Source organism: Lissotriton vulgaris, chromosome 3_1 (genome assembly GCF_964263255.1).
Source record: "Lissotriton vulgaris chromosome 3_1, aLisVul1.2, whole genome shotgun sequence".
NCBI classification, from domain to species: domain Eukaryota; kingdom Metazoa; phylum Chordata; class Amphibia; order Caudata; family Salamandridae; genus Lissotriton; species Lissotriton vulgaris.
Genome location: NC_141689.1, coordinates 490385496 through 490405832, shown reverse-complemented (window position 1 = coordinate 490405832; position 20337 = coordinate 490385496). Strand labels below are relative to the sequence as shown.

The following is a 20337-nucleotide window of genomic DNA, read 5'->3' as shown; positions in this document are numbered from 1 at the left end:
GTGGCAGGCTTTTATTAAATCCCCGCAGGGTGGATTGTGAGAGTCTTGCATAAAGAAACATAGCCTGGAGGGAGCAAGCACACAGAACCCTGAAATCTCTTTAGGAGAACTCCTGAAAGTCACCAATTCTAGGTCTGCATTGGAACATAAGGAAGATTCAATTAATGTTGGCCCGGACCTGCTACTCATTTGCTTTAGAAATTGTTTGATAAAGGCAGTTTCACAGATTTGGGACTAAAGGAGGTCACAGCAGAGTGAAGGCATTAAATGCAGGGACAGACCCTCATGAATGACTAAGACCATTCTCAACAGGTCTTTGTAGGGACTCTAGAGCGTGATCATGGATTAAACTGGAACTGTTTGTAGAGGATTTTCTGCTTTGTTTCCTTATGAGGGAGCTCACAGGACCCCAGCCTCTCCTCTGTTTCCTGGAGCCGGAGCCCCAGAGAGTGCAATCATAGCCTGATTTCTTAACTAGAATGACTATAGTGCCATTCATCAAACTTACAGGGATGGGCTTGCTTGCCTACTAGATGGCACTGATCTGCTTTTCCTAGAATTCATTCAGGCTGTTAAAATACCAAGATAAAGGCCCGATGATGTGAAAAAAGGCTGAGGGAAGTCTCCCTTAAACAAGTGATGCTTTTTCCTGCTTGACTTCAGAATGCCATAGGTAAATCATGGCACTTTCTATTACTTGAGGAGTTTTAGGACTGTATGTATGGCTGGGAAATGCAGGGTCGTAATTCAGACGTGAACCATGTATAGGGTAGCATTTCTTGAAACTGCTTCGACATAAGAAAAATGATCTGCTGATGCTGTCCAAATAAGTGGGAGAAAATGTAATCGTTATGGAGAAAAGGCTGATTGGGGCAATTAATGGCTCTGATTGAATTCCCCACTTATCCTGTTTGGGTTCTGGAGTAGCGTGCTACCCGCCGAAAAGCGCTTCAACATCTCATACGGGGTAGGAAGGGCTATATACATGCAAACCCTTCATTCGTCTATCCCTCCCCTTTCCTTTTCCGATCCAAATAAACTCACATGTCCCCCACTCAAATTAATTTCATATCTCTCTATACTAATTCATCTCGAATCCTTTTTGGGTCCCGGAGTAGAGTGCTACTCAGCGACAAGCGCTTCAACGCACCATATGGGTTAGTAACTGCTATATAAATACAATTACAAATGTGAGTTGTAGTATTGATTAACCTATTAAGTTAAAGGTGGTGGGAGGACATCAACAGCACAACTCACTCTTAATATTTTTTTACCGATTCATCCTCACCATACTGTATTTCTTAAGAGAACATCTGGTTAGCAACTATGATATTTGAGAAGTAACTTGATTTGTTTCTTTCTGTACATGTACAAATGCTCCTAAAAGAACACAGCGATCAGTTCATGGTGGCTCGAAATTGCACACCCTGCAATAGCAAACTGTAATAAGTAAAAGATAAAAAGAAAATGCTCTTCTCCCATATATGAGAAGGACTGAAATATTCAAACGTGCTTTGTGCCCTGGTCATGGAATTGAGACCAATACTGACCCTCTTAAACCAGTGTTTTGTACATGGTGCTGGACATCCTAATAACTGTCACTATCTCAGAGCAAGAACGTTGTCAGCATATTAATTTCGGCTGGTTAACACTTCTACAAGGTGAGGTGAGGAGTAATGTTTCGCCTCTTGAAAAAAGCTTAGAATTTGTGCGCTTAATAGAGACAGAGCTTTTTAACTTTAATAGAAGAGTTGGATGGCCCTCGCACGGAGAGGACCGGAACTGATCCTAGAAGATCTTCACGAAACCCTGATCACTCACGGGAGAATCTGTGTGGAAGCAGATTAAATAGAAACGATCACCCAAGAGCTATGAGATCCCTGCCCCAAACTGGCCGGGAGAAGCAAGGAAAAAGAGAAAATCATCCCACAGTTCCTTGAGCTACATAAACATTTTCAAATGACTTGCCCCTCACCCTTATGTATAGTATGTGTATGTGAAGCACATTTTCAATTACCAAGTATTGTGCCTTCACAAGCTATGTATGGGGTATACACCTCAGCTAACACCTAATAGAACCATCCCTCTAGCCCTTACAAAGACAGTACAATTTGCAGTCACGCTTATCCCTCAACTCTACAGCCCAAGTTCAGAGTAGAAACTTGTAAAGCTTTGGGAGCCGGAAGTCCAAAAAGTTAACGATGCAGATACTGAACTTCAAGTCCCTTAAGATAGGTACTACTGAGAAATTGTATTTTTTTTCTATGATACGCATTTCCTTACTAAAAATTTGAAACTAATCAAAACTAATTGTGGAAACCCTTTAAAGACCAGTAGCATTCCCTGATATATACAGGTCGGAATTTATATGCCCGAGCATGGTTGTTGTCAAAAGATGATGTAGGCACCAGAGGTCTTTTTGTACTATTTGTTCGGTGCTTTCCAAACCAACGTTAATTAATAAATTCTAGAAAAATGATAGACATAACATAACATGTGTATTTGTAAAACGCACGTTCACCACTACGGGTATCTTGGCACTGAATAACAGATGTTTGAAAGCAGAGGTGCAGATACACAGGTAGTGAAATATTCACGCTGTGAGGGCGATACATTATATAATAGATGTATAATTGCTCAACACAGTTGGATATCAGGTGGGTTAGTGTTAAGTGTGTAGTTCTCCTTTAAACATAGTGAATATTTCATTTCCAAAATTAGGCAAAAAGAAATGGCCAAATAGAATTAGGCAAAAAAATAGGATAGCCAGAAGAAGGAACCAGTTAAAGGAAAATAACTAGAGTGGACAGGAACTGAATAGAGAAACCACAATGCTACAGAACACTTATCTCAAAGACAGAGCACTGGCTTTCGGTTAGGAAGCGTATTCTTTTCAAGGTCTTGTGTTTGACCTTCAAAATCCTAAGAGGCATAGGCCCTGAGATCTTGGCCAACTCTATTTCTTTCTATGTCCCCACCCGCAACCTCCGATCTCAAGGTCAGGCCCTTGCTGTTGTCCCCAGATTCAGGATCAGCAGGATGGGGGGTCGCTCCTTCAGGGTGAAAGCTGCGTTAATTTGGAACACCCTCCCAGTTGAAATCCGGCTGCTCGAGGACCTGTTGTCTTTCCGTAGAGCCATTAAGACCTTCCTGTTTTAGCCTTCCTTCTGTGGTACTATCTCCCTGTTGTGTTATGTTGCTCCGTGTCTCTGCGCCGGGATGCTCCTTCGCTGGAGTCGCTGTGCGCATAATAAATTGTTAAAAAAAAAAAAAAGAGCAAGTGCAGAAACAGCAACAAATATCAGAGAGACAAATGTCGAAGAAGTAGGAACCACGGAAAAGACACAGAGCTTCTCCCTGGTGGAGAGCTGGTAAAGTTGTGAAGCAAATAGTGAAGAATTGGCTAACTTTTAACCCTCATTGGATTCCTGACATCTGCATTACATTAATTCCTCAAACACTAATTTATGGAGTACAACAGCCTGGCTTGTGCTCTAGATAAAGACACTACTCCGTCGTACAAGCACTGTATAGCAGGCCTTCTCTTCAAGGACGACAGCATCAAAGATGCTCATCGTCATTATCCACAGGGACAGAAGTCTTGATTTGGAGTTTTCTCATCCTATATGTCACTGTCAACGTCACCTGTAAACTGTTTTGGAAGCACATAATCAGCAAGGCAGTATAAGTCCAGCCATTCTGTTCTTGATCCTACCCTAGAAGAGTAAAGTGCCTTAATGAAGTAACATGGTAATGTAACTCAAGTGCAATAGTATTGGTGTCCCTTTATCATCAGTGGGAAATTACACACCCCACAGAAGCTTTTGTCCACAGACCCACTGGCTGTCCCAAGGCCCTAAGAAAAAATATGACACCCACTCCAAAGTTCCTCTCATTGAGGTGGAGTTCTTCACTATCAATTTAGCTGGTAACAGATCTGCTGCCCTCAATCTTTTTGATGCCAACGTTCTTAAAATTTTCCTTGGAATCTAACAGGAGAGGTGAGAAACATGGTATTGGTGCTATTTATTCATTATACTAAACACTGTACGGGGGTGTTGAAAGTAATCTCTGAAAGCAGAGGCAGAACCCCTAAAGGTGTCTGATGGATGAGAATTACTGGATGTAGACTCAAATGAGGATCTAGAACACATGCCCCAACATCTATGAGGGAGCCCTTCAAACGCTCTCGATGCGCTCTCAAAATGTTTTGGCAGACTGAACACTTCTGGTCAGTGTGGGTTTCTGGTTGATACAGAGACCATTAAGTCATTTTCACAGTTTCTTCTTAGCACAAGGAGTACATTTCACAAACATGATGTGATACAGTTTGTGGGGAAAGAGCAAGGACAACTTTTTTCACCACAGAAATAAAAATCACAGAGTGGAAAATTACTCCTCCAAATGTCTAATGGTGGTACTGAACTGACAACTGGCCCACTTTAATTTCTCATACCTAAACATGTTTGGAAAAGGTATAGGGATTGCTGGCGATACAGTGTTATTTTTAAGGTTTTATTATCTATTTAAAAAGTAGAAGAAAATAATGAAAACCTGTCAGTAGGTTGGCACTTCCTCTTACAAAGAAATCTGGGATCATGCACCCAGCTGGCCCTACTCAATGTTCATATAGTCAGAGAGGATGATTCAGAATTACTTTAAACCTCAGCAAAGGCTTCAATCAGCTGAAGAAAAAGCAATCTTTAGGACAATTTTATACAAATTCTCTGCAGCAGCAGAAAGCGAATTAAACAAATGTTTCTTCACTAAATACTGACTGTGTTCAAAATCAGCAGGAGGTCAACTAAAGAATCCCTCATTTTAGGTGCAGCAAAAGAATCTATAGCGACCTCGTATGGTGGAAATGAAAGCCCATCCAATCGCTGGCTGCTACTGAAGAGGCGCTTGCTACAAGGATTGGCTATTGTTTTAATCTTATTTTAAAATGCTATGAAATGAAATTCATCAAGAATTCTCACCCTGGTAACAGGGAATATTTCAAGCAAGAAAATTAGACACAATTAATATTGGCTGCGATTTCAATACCATTATTCTTTTCGGACATGGTCAAAACAGAATCAAAAGTACACTTGATAAACAACCTTTAGGAATACTTACTCTGTGTAAAATCCAGAGATGGTGCAAATATTCTAAGCCTTGAAGCGTCATCAGCATATATGCTTTTATGTGAGCTGGAGTGAGCACAAGACTTGTATCCTTTATTATAACCTGCAAAACAATTGCATTTGTACATTGAAGACTTTAGTTTAAGACCTTAGGGAAATCCTATTTATTATAATCTTACATTTAAGATTAAAGAGTCAGCTAAGACACTCTTGTAAATATGTTCTCCTGTCATTAGTCAATAGGAAATGCATAATGTTTTGGCTACAGTTTGATCTTTAGATCAAACACTAACTATTGCTTAAAAGGTCACATTTTCACACAATATGGGTTGCTGTTTAAACTCTCTAAATAATTTGTACAAATTGATCTACATTATGTATGTAAAATCTGCCACAACCTATGAATACAACCCAAAAATGTTTTAAGACGTGGGGGGAGGGAAGTTAACAGCCACAAGGCACTAAAGAAAGTTAGTAAAACATTATTTCCAAAATCCAGTTTTAGTGAAGTTCACTCGATAGTGAAACGGAGGATACTTATTTAAAACAGCAGTTTAATAACGTAAGCAATAGAAATAAGAATCTCATGTAAACCAGTCCTTTGCCATTCATCATAAAATAATTTGGAAATTTTCTGAATTCATTACACAAGAGTTACGAATCAATCCATTTTACCTCTAAGTCAGTTTCCATAAAATCAAACACAAGACTGATGTTGGATTTGTGGCCAAACGCATCAATGAGCTGCAACAAAAGTAAGAAAAATTTGAATAGAAACTAACAAAATATATCCAATTTGTTGGACAGCTGGAGTTCAAAGTAAAAATAAAACATGCCATGAAAAGAAATATGATATAAATGTGCCATTCTCTGGAATCCAATGGACAGTAGTTTCCGCCTCCATTTAGTAACAGCAAGTAAATGCAACTAATTTCTCTGTGTAAAGCAGCAGTTGCTCTCCAATGGTAGATATGTGCTATATAAATAGACCCAATACATTTGAAATATGCCGATTGTTTTGTTGCTTTCATTTAATCAGTCCCAGCCTACATGCTTCAACAGCGCACATAAGGCCTAAAATAATTACAAGTGAGGATACTCCCATAAACTCCTCATACCCCATGACTTGCAGGCACCATTCACAGTCTACTACACGATTACTCTCTGCTTCACATCCTCTCCCCTTGCCCCCAACTGCCACTCAACCTCACTGTGCCATCACAAGTCACTACATCAACCACAGAGCATATCCTATGAATCACATTTGTTAATCTAAGGTGACTCATTCAGGCTACACTATAAAACGTCCTGTTCTCTGTTTTAACCTTTCACATTCATTACTTGCTCACAATTGATAGGTACCCACTATTCTCTATATCTGCCAATGTATTGTCTTTACTACAACTGCCTACTGCTGACCAGTCCTCTTCTTTAAACTACTGTCACGTACCCCAGTCCCTTTTATGCACCAAAATATAGCAATGCTTTGTCTTTAATTGCCATACCTGCCCTTTCCGCTCGTAATTCAGCAAATCCCCTCCATTCAGGTTTTCATTCCCTTCACTTCACGGAAGCTGTTCTTGCACACACAGAAAAATTCATCATCTTCTCTCCTCACAATTAATCATCATATTTCTTTTTTTTTAAATACTGTGTTTGATAATATTGATAATCTTACTCCCTATGTTTCTCCGACAATGTCCTAACTCAGAGTTAAGCTGGTGTTGAAAAGTGAACATTTGATCACTTGAAGGGGAAATCGGCACCTTGTCAATATTTGTAGTTATGGATTACATAGCAATGAGGCAATCTGCAGTGTAGACTTTTCTGTATGGTATCTACACAGTAATTGAGACATAGAGGTGTTTCAAGTCGACCTGAACACTCTTTCTTCCAATTTCTGACAAACCGGTTTTTGGAAGAGTGAGCTCAAATGGAGAACAATCTTGTGAGGTTGCGGTTGTGGAGTGGGAGGTGATTGTCTGTAGTCTGGGTTAGGAGAATCCCTTTCATTCCCAGTCTTAATATCATTTAATTCTAACCAGCACCGTTCTTTTTAGGTCTGGAACCTGGGGGTTAAACGGGAAGCAGTGTGATCTCTATCTTCACAGGTGAAAACACTATCAAGTGCATATCGTTAGTGGATTTAGTGGAAAACTAGGGCAGAATCCAACCAGGGGGAGTGTGTGAAACATTGCGAGCTGTGGGGAAAATCTTCCCAAATGTAGAAATAAGTGGAGCTGTTTTCAGTCTCAAGGATGTTCTGGTTCATCTGAGAACCCAGTGAGAGTTAGACTAAATACACTGTGGGATTGTCCAAATCCAATTTATAGAGCCTCCTCTAAATATTGAGAGGAAAATTACAAGCTGGTTGAGTTGTGAAGGCAGGCCCTTATGCAGTTGCAAGGCTACACGAGCGGCCCAGTCTTTCTGTATATACAGCTTAGCCATAGGAGAAATAGGCACAGAACCCATTGTCTCCATACACATTTCACTCCACCAGTATCATCTGTTTGAGAAAAAGCCTATCTCACAGAAGAACCATAATCAGTTGTACAGCTTCTGTTGTCAGGCCAATGGGATAAGTAAAAGGTTCCACCAGAGATAGATTGGTATGCCAGTTAGCATCTAAAAGAAAATGCTGCTGAAAAGGATGGGGGAACTTAACACAGTCCCCACAGTGTAAGCCTTGAAGAGAACAACCTAAAGTCAGAAGCAATGGCCATTCAGGGTAGAAAAGATACCGAAGCGAACAGGGTGGGTCTTTAAAGTCTCAACTAATAAAACCTAGTAATCTCTGGCAAAAAGGCTACACAAATTCAAAGCTGGTGTCATAGAAGGGATCCAGCAGAGGAATGTGTACATGTTCAAAGTCACCATTTAGCTAAGGGCCATAAAAGCACCCCGACCTATTCAAAACAGTGTTTTAACAAAATGGGGTGACCCTGTGTCCCTCAGAACCTGGGTATATGTGATTCACAAACAAGTGGTTCTGTTGGGTATTGACAATTTCTTTGGGGTAGGCTAAAAACAGCTCCAAGACACACAAACAAGCAAAACTCTTTGATAGGCAAAGTTTTTATATATATTAAAAACAGGAGAAAAGAGACAATATATTGGAATTACTTCATTCCACTACATTACTGACGAGTACTTATCAAATACGTGAGCAGTGACTGTGGTGATTCAAGTGACAAGTGCGATGCATATAGTGACACTTCTATACAAAAACATTTATTTACAATAAAATCACAGAAAAAGGGGACCGGGGAAGTTAGAACGATGTATTTGCTATCGTTTTTGTGGCCAGTTTTATACGAGTAAATGTTCCAAGGAAGACAAGTGGTTAGTGTCCATATTCCTGGAGTTAGCTTGGCCAAATGTAAAGGGTCGACGTTTCGACCCTGGTTGCGCCCCAGTTGGTGGTCGCGGCGGGTCTTTATCAAGACAGGGTGGGGTGGAAGGGGATCGGTCAGAAGGTGATTTATTCCAGAGGGTAGCCCGTTGGTCAACCCTTGATGCAGAAACATCAGCAATGAAACTCCGCGATGTAGCAAAAGGCGATCTGGATATTAACGCCAAACGAGCTGTCCGTGAGAAGCGCTCAACGGGCTACCCTCTGGAATAAATCACCTTCTGACCGATCCCCTTCCCCCCCACCCTGTCTTGATAAAGACCCGCCGCGACCACCAACTGGGGCGCAACCAGGGTTGAAACGTCGACGCTCTTACATTTGGCCAAGCTAACTCCAGGAATATGGACACTAACCACTTGTCTTCCTTGGAACATTTACTCGTATAAAACTGGCCACAAAAACGATAGCAAATACATCGTTCTAACTTCCCCCGGTCCCCTTTTTCTGTGATTTTATTGTAAATAAATGTTTTTGTATAGAAGTGTCACTATATGCATCGCACTTGTCACTTGAATCACCACAGTCACTGCTCACGTATTTGATAAGTACTCGTCAGTAATGTAGTGGAATGAAGTAATTCCAATATATTGTCTCTTTTCTCCTGTTTTTAATATATATAAAAACTTTGCCTATCAGAGAGTTTTGCTTGTTTGTGTGTCTTGGAGCTGTTTTTAGCCTACCCCAAAGAAATTGTCAATACCCAACAGAACTATTCAAAACAGTGGCACTGACCTTACCAACAGTCTAGATGGTCGACCAGAACTGTGACCCTACAATGCTAAATAAAGGTCTGCATGTGTATGGCACAGAGAGAAGCATTGATAATTAACTTCAAGTTAAGTTCCAACCACAAGAAAGTAGCACAGCAAACCCCAGTGGCCTTTCAATGTAGATTCCTAAACAGGGCATCTCTAGCACTTTGGGAACAATGGATTAAGGACCATGCTGAAGAGGCCCCTTGTCTGGTTACGCTGGGGACAGTGGAAGATCTAACTACCTCAGGTCACACGACATAGGCTCCTATGACTTACCAGCAACTACTTTAAGAAAGAGGCAGGCATCACAACGCCTAGGTGTTATACCATAAGCACACAAAGCAGGCTGGACAGGCAATCCACATCTTTTGGTTGTCAGTCATTAACAAATTGGTACGGACTTTTAGGTGATAAGGGCACACAAAGTATCACTCTTACACCATGGGAGAAATCAGTCCCCATAGCCAAGTCTGGCCATGACTAATGGATGGTCGCAGCTGATCTGTAGTCCGTGGATGCAGGCTTCCTACCTGTATCCCAATGGGAACATGGGACTTGTGTAAATCAGTGTAGTATTCCCCTGAGAATAAGAGATGTGCGAGATTAACATTTGGATATATGAGCGGTGGGAACCCATAGTTGGGAACCCTCACTGTGTATGTAGCTTCACTGTGTATGTAGCCCCTAAGTTTGAATTTGTAATGAAAGGCAGCTTCTGACTGACATGCCTCGAATATACCCTTGCCCTCTTAGTTCATCTTTCCTCCGATACTGAAGTCATTGCTAAGCTTAGTTTAGGTTGCAGGCTTGCATTCCTGCACCTTTCAATGGGGCAGGGGCTTTGTGTTCACCTTCCCTGAATGAAGTCAGTCTCAGCAGATCAGCCTGTTGCCTGAGAGGTGAGAACATACACAAAGGACTAAGATTAGCACATATCTACACAAAAAAGATGGCTCGGCCACAACAGGACTAATGTTTGGTGGCAGCAGATTTATAGATTATACCTGCATCCCAGTGGGTAGACTGCCTACCAGCTCTCCCCCTGTAAGCAGTTATGGCCTCAACCCCAAATCTTTTGCATAATAAGTTGTAGTGGTGGTGAAAGTTGTCTTCCATTCCCAGCGTGTTCTCTTGTCTCTTTTTCCCACGGTCTATCCCTGGCGAAGTCAAAAGTACATGCTTGTTTATATTCACATAATTTTGTATCGAACAAGAAGGCTTTTCTGTAATCACTTCTCTGGTGAGCCAGTTCCAGCAGACCAGCATATGGTTTAGTAGGTGCAACAGATGACAAAAAGGCTATGGCCAAGGGAAGGCCTTGGACAGTGCTACATACCTATAAAAAAGAGATGGGTTGAATGCACAACCCAGCCTCAAAGTTTGTCTGTCTCTAACCTACAAAATCAATAGAACACTATATTTATTTTATTTATTTATCTTGTAGAGCGCGAACAGCTACCCGTGAGGGTTTCCCGGCGCTGATTGGCAGTATAGCATAGTAATCCAGAGGGAGATATATCGCAAAAGCCAGAACTTAAGAAAGCTTTGCGGCTTACCGAAAGAGTTATTGGGCAAAAAGCCAGGTCTTAACGGCTTTGCGGAAACGAAGATGACAATGCTCCACTCGTAAGTCCAGAGGAAGAGAATTCCAAAGTCTGGGTCCTAGTACAGAAAAGGAACGGCCACCCACTCTAGTGAGCCTAAACTTAGGCACACAGAAAAGGTGTTGGGAGGAGGAACGGAGGGAGCATGCGGGAACATAGGGTTTGACCAGGGATTGCAGATAAGTGGGGGCAACTTCAATTTTTATCTTATGCATAAAGCATAGTGCCTTGAATTTGACTCGTTTATCAAGGTTGAGCCAATGGAGTTGTTTGATGCGTTCGGTAATTGGATCATATTTCCGACAGCCACACAGAAGCCGAGCAGCGGCATTCTGGACTAGTTGGAGACGGCGCATGACCGCCTTGGTCGCCCCCAGAAAGAGCACGTTACTATAATCCAATCTAGAGGTCACCAGCGCCGTCACAACAGATCTCTGGGTGTCAGAAGGTAGGATCCAAAAGATTTTTCGCAGCCATCTAAGGATGGTAAAACAGGTGGCTGCAACTTTATTAGCCTGATCCTTCATCGATAGCTCCCTATCGATAATGACCCCGAGATTTCTCACTCGTTCCGATGGAATGGGTAAGTCGCCCATAGTTGACGGCCAATGTCTCGAGCTCCATAGGTCAGGCTTATTACCGAAAATAAGCACCTCCGTCTTATCGCTGTTGAGCTTTAGGAAATTACAGCTCATCCAGCGGGAGATGTCCCTTAGACCTGATTGTAAAGAAGAAGGTGATGAAGGGTCAGCTTGGGATAAGGAAAACACAATTTGTGAATCATCTGCATAAGTAAAAAGATTAAGACCAGAGTGATAAGCAACATGTGCTAAAGGAACAACATAAAGATTGAAAAGAAGAGGGCTTAAAATAGAACCTTGGGGGACACCATATGGAGAAGGATAAGTATTAGAGGTGGAAGTATTGGAAAAAAATTGAAAGGTCCGGTCAGTAAGAAAAGAAGAGAGCCAATGTAAGGCTTTGTCACATATACCAAAAGAGGCAAGGCTGCTGAGAAGGATACTGTGCGATACAGTATCGAAGGCTGCACTGAGATCAAGCAATATCAGTGCAGCTGTTTCACCTCGATCGAGTAGTTGGCGAATATTCTCAGTTACTCCTAGAAGAGTGGATTCAGTGGAGAAACCTTGACGGAAGCCTGACTGAGAGGGGTGAAGAAGATTGTTGGTGACAACAAAACGAGATAAATGTGCATGAATATGCCGTTCCAAAATTTTAGAGAAAACCGGCAACAGCAAAATGGGACGGAAGTTGGCAACAACGTTTGGATCTGCAGTAGGTTTGTAGTATGGTGTTTGCTATGCAAAAGGAAAACAAAGTGACAGGGCGCCTTTGGTAGGTGGTGGCATGAAACTGAACACCATATTAAGCCCAGTTGCCATGGTTTCTGTTTATACCCTGCCCCTTTTGGCCTGTTCTGATTTCACATGTCTACAGTGGAGAACTCTATGCAGAGCAAAGCTGATACCAGAGGTAATATGACAACCAATGTCTTACCTGAAGTAGCAGGTATGCACACCAAGGATGGAGGAAAAGATTTTGCTGCTGAGGCAACTTACAAGGGAAGGAGGCAGACTGACTGCAAGTAGAAAACTACCTTAATTCAGCACAGAGCTGGAGGCCTATTGTCCCCTGTGTTGCCTGTGACAGCTTTGATCTGCAAAGACTGCAAAAACCTGAGGACTGTGACAACTGTCCAGCCTGCCCCTAGATTGTGATTACTGCACCTGTGGTGAAAGTTGAAAAGTTATGACTGGGGAAGAAAACTCCTTCTTGCCCAGTACTTCATCCCACAACTGCTGTGAAAGAAATTCCCCTTCTTCCACCTACTACTGAAATTTTGCCACATTATTCAAACTCTACACCATACCATCCATGCCACATTATATTCATATGTGGTGCTTAATCCAACTGACTCTGGAATTTATAAGCACTAGTTAGTACCCTCTTCAGATGACCCTCATCTGGTTAAGGCTGGGATGGTTTCAAGCTGCTGAGGGTAGAACATTTATTTTGTGAGTTTTGTACAGCTTTTGTTTTGCTTGTTACTTACCCCAATAATATTTGGATGACTTAGCTCCTGCAATAATTTTATCTCTCGGAGTGCTGTCCGGTTAATTCCTGTGATAAGCATATAAATTAGTACTTAAATAAAATGTTACAAATCTCAGTCATGACCATCTAAGATGTATATGCAAACTACCAACATAATTTGTATTCGTAATAAAATGGAAAGCTAACACTAAACACTAAAATATACCACAAACAGTAAATAGAATAAACACACCCATAAACTATTTCAGTAACACTTTTCAGTGTCTCATCGGTGACTTGACACTTTATCTGCAAAATGATGCAAGATAGAGGCAAAGGTAATTTTCTTTAAACATTAAAGTGGGTTGACATTACTACAGACACAAATTTAACTTGAGTGATTTTTCCATGCAACACATATGCAAACTTCAGCATGATTTTAAAAAAATGTTTAAACGATATTTATTCTAGCAGATTGTACATAGTGCACTGCTCTTTTCTCACAATATTACAGAGCTACATTTCCTTTTGCAGGAAGATTTTAGATCTTTTGAATCCCCGCAGCCATTTAGATCACTAATCTAATCTCTCACTGAGAAGGACAAAAATGTCCGACCACATGTTGGCCATTCCAAGATGCAGTATTGAGTTAAGCAACAGTGATAAAAAAAGTAGTGCACATAAAAGCTGTGTTTTAAAATTAATAAAAATAGCGCACTATAGCAACATTAATCAGGACTGCAATCAGAGCTACTCTTTTCTTTAATTGCCACTACATGGCATATGATGAAGGGTCTCACTGTGTCTATACTAGAATACTGCATAATTGTACGAGTTCTGGAGGATAGGGATTGGCTGGGTGCAGTAAACATTGTGGTATTTGCAACAACGTCTGCCTGCTGCATAACAGCTTGCAGAATGTGGAACTTTGTAATGAGCTGACATCCTTGTGCTCACAACACACATCCTTAATGCCAGAGGAAAGCCATAATCGTTAGAATGTCACACAGTGCAAGGCAGAATTTACGGATTACAAAGGTCAATTCTGTTTCAGAGGCCTCCATGAGAAAACTGTAAATTGAGTCATAATAAAAAAAATATAACTAATTAAAAGAATGATGGGTGTGAAGTACTTACCATCTTTAGCCTCTGATCTATGTCCCAGTTTAATCTGTAACACAACACATTTCAGTTACACAGGTGTACTTTTGTTCCTGAAAACCACATTCCTATGTTGCATTTTTCTTATGATGTATTAAAGGAGTTGTTTCTATTAGGCAGTAATGCAGAAGTACTTATTCAGCATGTAACAGAGATCAGGCTCCTGTGCCAAAGGCTATATCTCTGAAGGGAAAGCTTTAACGCAGGGCACTACACAGACACAAATGCAGCTAGGTGAGCTGGGTCAGCAAGAAATTCAGCGACATCAAAGAGATTGTCAATGTTTGTGATGTACACTGATTCAGAGTTTTGGAGAGTCCAGACTGGTGATGAATTTTAAAAGTTAAAAGCATGTTTAAGAAGAGGGTTAGCTTGATGTACATATTTTTAATAGTTTGAAATCAAAAGAAAGTGACTCTACAAACACCATACATGAAGAACAGACCAATATATTCACTTATAATTCAAAATTGGGACATAGTCAAGCTTAACAACAACTGCAAGAGCAAGAAATAAATTTAACTTCCAGCTTACGATACTTGATAAGACAACAATCCAAAATCCGAAACGGTCAGTAACAACCATTGAAAAACATCAGAAAATAAAATTATAAGCATTTTTTTAACGTGTTGATATTTGTGCACACGACAGCTGCTGGCTACTATTACTTAAAGTTATACAGAGTAAACAGCTCGCTTGTGTGGAAGATACTAAAAGTAAAAAAAAAAATCATTTACATGAACAAATTAAGACATACACATCAACAATGCGATCATGTATCGGATCATCATTATGCGTAGATAGTGAAACAAAAACATCCCGACAAATCCAACAAAAAATACAACACAAAAAAAAACCATGTTGGAGCATCCACCCACCATTCACCCAGATTGCCTACCCAAGTCGTACACATCTCTTCACAGCGTCAAACTCATGTCCCCCTGCTCAAACTCAGCCGCTCTTTTCTGAAGAAATTATCTCAGGGGCTCCCATATATCTTTTGGTCTAGAAACTGTGGGCAACTCTACTGCTTAAGTTTCCATGTTACTTTTGCAGTAGACCAGGTCTCTGATCCAGTGATCCACTTTCGGTCTGCATCTCCCACCCCACATGATAGCCACTCTTCGCTTAGCCATAGCAGCGCCAGACATACAAATCTACCACAAATGCCCTGTATCTGCGGAAAGCAAGACAGCAAGTAGACTAGCGGAGTGCATTGTAGTTCTGCCCCCACCATGTCCTTTATGTCTCTCACAACTAACTTCCAGAAATTGGCTACCCAGCGGCAGCCCCAAGCAAGGTGCATAAAGTCAGCATCAGCCTGGCAGCAGCGAGCACGCCTGCTAGATTCTCGCAACCCATAACGATGTAGGTGTGCCGCGAGTAATACACCTGGTGTATGTATTTAAAATGTATAATTCGTAAGTTTCCATTCATTGCAAGTGTGCCCGTTAATTCACATACATACTTCCAATCTTTCTCCAATATCTGAGCAGGTAAACAGGCATTCCATCTCTCCCAGCTTCTGTCAGGCCGGCCTGTACACTCTTCTCTTATGTGCCTGTATAATCTGGATTTCAATTTCTTATTAGTGGGGGTGAGGAGCACAAGCTGTAACAACATCAGTGTAGGAGGCTCAAGAGGGTAAGTGTCGTAATGGGCCCTAATGGCGTGTCTGAGTGTGTATCGCAAAACGAAACAATAACTTGGCATTACTTATGTATTGTAAATTATTCAGCGTAAGAAACGTCCCCTACGGGTAAAGATCCTGCATCATCTGGAAACCCGCCTCATTAAGCTGTTGCATCGACGGCGCCTCCTGAGTCACTGACAGTGCCCCGTGGTGCTCTATGTGCATGGCTGGTGCATAGATAGGTAGTTTCCAAGCCAGACGCCCAATCTCCTGCCAGACAGCCAACATAGAGTTCACCGCATTGATTTCCGTTCTCAGAATGCCACATGTCCGGTGCTTGATCATACTGTGTAACGGAACTGGGCTAGTGTCCCCTTCTTCCACCGCCACATGTGGAGTGAACGCATGTGGTCTCACCCAGTAACACACGTATTGGGCCTGTGCACTAAGATAGTATACATAGAAGTTAGACGCCCCAAATCCACCTTTATCATAATCGCTGGTGAGGACAGACCAATTCACCCGGGCGTGTTTACCTCCCCAGACCAACCGAAGTAGGGTCCCACGGAGAGTTTTTAAAAAAACCTTTGTCAATGCAATCGGGATATTCGTGAATAAATACAGTAACCGCAGCAAGACTACCATTTTAAGCAAATCGATAGGGTACGCCAGCGAGAGCGTTAGCGCTACCCACAGATCCACCTGCTGGTCTAGTCTGGTGTATGCCCTCCCATAGTTCTCGCGTATAACTATCAGCGTCACTGTGAATCCAGACACCCAGATACTTAACTGGGTCCACTGACCATATCAACGGATATTCCATACCGTCAACGGAATGACCAAGGATTTCTCCCAATTTACAACTAGACCCGACAGACGACCGAATCTTACATACTCTCGGAGAAGTTGGGCCAAATAACGTGAGGGTTCATGAACAAATAGCACCATGTCGTCTGCGTACAGCGAGATGGCGACTGGGCGATAGTTCAGCGCTGTTTCCCTATGTCTCGGTCTAATGACACAAGCCAGCGGTTCTAGCACAATTACAAAGAGTAGTGGCAACAGAGGGCAGCCCTGTCTCCTGCCCCGCTGAATATCAAATGGGTCTGACGTCAATCCACAAACACGCACTCTAGCAGATGGCTCTGCAAACAGCACCCTGATCCAATATATAAATAGAGGCGGTAATCCCATATGCGGAAGAATAAAAAACATGTATTTCCACACCACCGAATCAAACGCCTTGGCTACGTCCAGCAGGACCGCCGCGGCAGATATGCGTGGTTCCAGTATGTGAAACATGGAGAAAATAGTCCGCAGGTTATGTGACGTGGATCGGTCCGGTATAAAACCCGACTGGTCAAGTAGAACCAGGCAGGACAGTCAGGGGTTGTAAATTAACGGCCAGGATCTTGGCTGGTATTTTGGCATCTATATTAGTGAAAGTGGTCTATAAGAATCACATTTATCTGGGGGCTTGTCCTTCTTGAGAAGCGTTATGATCAGTGCCTGCCGGAGCGAGGGCGGTAGTATTCTCGAATCATGTGCCTCCGCATATACTTCCAACAGATAGGGGGTGACTGGATCTGCGTATGTCTTGTAAAATTCAACTGTAAGGCCATCTGGCCCCAGTGGCAGTTTTGATGTCGTCCGCGTCGATCGGCAGACTAAGATACTCCCTGTGGATATCTGACAGCCAGGCACAGGCCACATCCTCCAGATAGCTAGCCATCTCATCGATATGGGGTTTTGCCAATCGGGCCCTAATCTTATTTGCCAACGTACGGCCCGGCCTCCCTCCCTCTCCATATCTGCACGTTGTGTGTCTGCGCGAGATATACCATATTTCCAATTCAGCTAGTGTGTCATATTCCAGAATCAGCTAGTGTATCCTGGCCAGAGTAGCTGCTGAAGGGGTCGTTGTAGAATGTCGCTCCAATGTCTGAAGTTTAGCCTCAACCTTGGAGAGCTGGTCTCTGATATCTTTCAGTATGCCCACTGGGGTACCGATGCAGTCCCCCCTGCCCCCAAATTGTCACTTGAAAAGCCTCCTAAAGAGTGGAGGCACTATCCACAGATCCCTAATTGAGTAGGAAATATTACTCTATAGCATCCCACACTGTAGCCTCATATACTGGATCAAGCAGTGCTTCCGACCACAGACGCCACGTGAAGGAGCGTTGTATGGCCGTCTGGACTTTAATGTCTAGTTTAACCGGATTGTGAGCTAATAATGTGCGCGGCAGGTTTGTGACCTCCAACACCCAGTCAGATGCATCTCAGCCTAGCAGCCAATAATCTAATGGCGACCAACTGTTATTCGATGGTTTTGCATGTGTGCCCTCTTTTACTAGTGCTTTGCGCACCCTTCACACGTCACTCAATCCAAATTCCAACATAGCACACCGTACACATTGGGCCACTCTGGTAATTCGGTGTGTTAGTGAATTTGACTTATCCAGATCGGGGTTCAAGTATGTGTTTAGATCTCCCCCCCATAAAATATTCGCTTCCGACCATTCCCTCAGTTTTGCATACATACGCAATAAGCACTCCAGGTCGTTTGAAATGGGCCCGTACATATTAACTATAATAATAATAATAATAAACCACATTTGTAAAGCACACAATCACCCGTAAGGGTGGTCACTAATGAGTCTCCCAGTTCTCCTTGCACATCGCCCATCTCCATCCACATATGTCCTGTCTGGCTTGAATGCAGTGCCCCGTTTAATCAAAATCAGCGACCCCCTAGCATATGATGACGCAAGTTCATACCCCGCCCATCTACCAGCGATGCCGCGCCCCACTTGTTTAATTAGATGCGTCTCTTGTAACAAAGCAATATGAACGTTATGTCGAGTTAGGTTTGCCAACACCTGGCGTAATTTTTTTGGGGAATTGAGACTCCTCACATTCCAGGTCAAGAGCCTATATCTCTCACCCATGCTTTAGCTAGGTACTTCATGTCCACCCGGCAATCTGCGATATCCAAGATAGGAGGATGGATTCAGCTACACATGCTTTCAACATACTATGCAGATCAGCACTCATTCCAACCAATAAACAAATATCATTCACACAAAAAAAAAGATACATTTCCCCAACACCCCTCCCGCTTCCCCCCACCCACTCCAACCTCCCAATTAGGTCGAGCCCATGTCCAACCCCCCTCCAGCACTTTTAACTCAACGTCCATACAACTCGTCCAAAGGGAAACACCCGCTCGGGGGGAGGGAACAGCAACGAACACTCACTTGATGGTGAGTTTGCCAATCTTAAACCATACGGCACACCTGTGTTCCATCAATCGCAAAATCAAACAGCACTCTAGGCGCTGAGCTAGTATCAACCAAGCTCTACATGCAAACACTAATAAACATAGGACAGAATGGGGACCAGTTTCCCATCCACAGCCTTTAGCAAATAACAAAATCCATCACCACCCCCAGTCCCGCAAGAAGCCACACATGATCATCAAAAACTACAGTGAAAACATTAATCTCTTTCCTCGAGGTTCGGTGAGGGCGACGAACTCCCCAGCACGCCCTGCCGGGGTTTAGCCTTACAGATATGTTTTAAGAACTTTAGAGTCTGTAAAGAAATGCGCCTGTCCCTCATGAGAGATTTTCAATTTTGCTGGGTACAGCATAGCATATAGTATAGAGGCAGTCTGAAGGAGCTTCTTCACCGGTACAAACTCCCTGGCGAAGCCTGCACCGAAGGGGTGTAATCTGAGAAAAAAGATAGGTTGTCTCCTTTGTAGTTTATTGGGCTCTTAGCTCTGGCCTCCCGCAAGATGGCATCCCTGTCAGCATAGTTCAGTAGGCACGCAAGTATTGGGCGAGGTGGGGCATCCAGTTTAGGTCTAGGGCCCAGGGTTTGATGCTCTCTCGACACAATCATAACAGGGAATAGCACAGAGCCAAACAGGTCACGCAACAGCTCATCTACAAATGTCTCCATTTTGACAATGGTGGTGGACTCTGGCAGGCCAATTATACGAATGTGTCCCTCCACTTCCTGTACCCAAGGTTAAAACCCTTGGGATTCTTTTAAACCCACAACTTTCTGTTCATTCACAAGTTGGTTCAGTGGTTTCCTCTTGTTTTTTTCCCCTCAGAATAATTAGGAAGGTTTCTCGTTTCTTTTCCCCCTCTGCTTTAAAAATTATTGTGTTGGCCATGGTACTATCTCGCATTGATTATGGCAACATAATCTACAATGGGGCCCCTGCCTATGCGATTTACCGCTTGCAGCTGGTACAGAACCAGGCGGCCCGCCTGATTCACGGCCTACCCAAATGCCATCGGGCCACTCCATTGCTCAAAGCACTACACTGGCTGCCGGTGACAGAGCGCGCCCTCTTCAAACTGCTGCCTCACATTCCAGGCTAGGTCGGGCACTGCCCCTGAGTTTATATGCTCTGCTATCAAGCCCTATCTTCCAGGCAGAGAGCTTCGCTCCTCTCACATGGCCCTTCTAGCTACTCCTCGTTTTAAAAAACAGAGGGCGGGAGGAGCGAAGTTTGCTGTCCTTGCTCCAGTTTTCTGGAACTCCCTTCCTGCTGCCCTCCGCACGTCGCCTT

At 42.8% G+C, this 20337-nt stretch overlaps 1 protein-coding gene across 2 annotated transcripts in view; it reads right to left on the bottom strand.

The window, feature by feature from the left end:
• Window positions 1-20337, bottom strand: part of CDK7 (cyclin dependent kinase 7) — a 306650-nt gene that overhangs the window by 144368 nt on the left and 141945 nt on the right. For both annotated transcript variants that reach the window (XM_086960721.1, XM_086960720.1), the window contains exons 3-6: window positions 14093-14126; window positions 12975-13042; window positions 5802-5870; window positions 5119-5229 (exon numbers count right to left, since the gene is read on the bottom strand). In XM_086960721.1, coding sequence (XP_086816847.1) covers window positions 5119-5229; window positions 5802-5870; window positions 12975-13042; window positions 14093-14126 — 282 coding nt within the window. The remainder of the gene's footprint in view (window positions 1-5118; window positions 5230-5801; window positions 5871-12974; window positions 13043-14092; window positions 14127-20337) is intronic.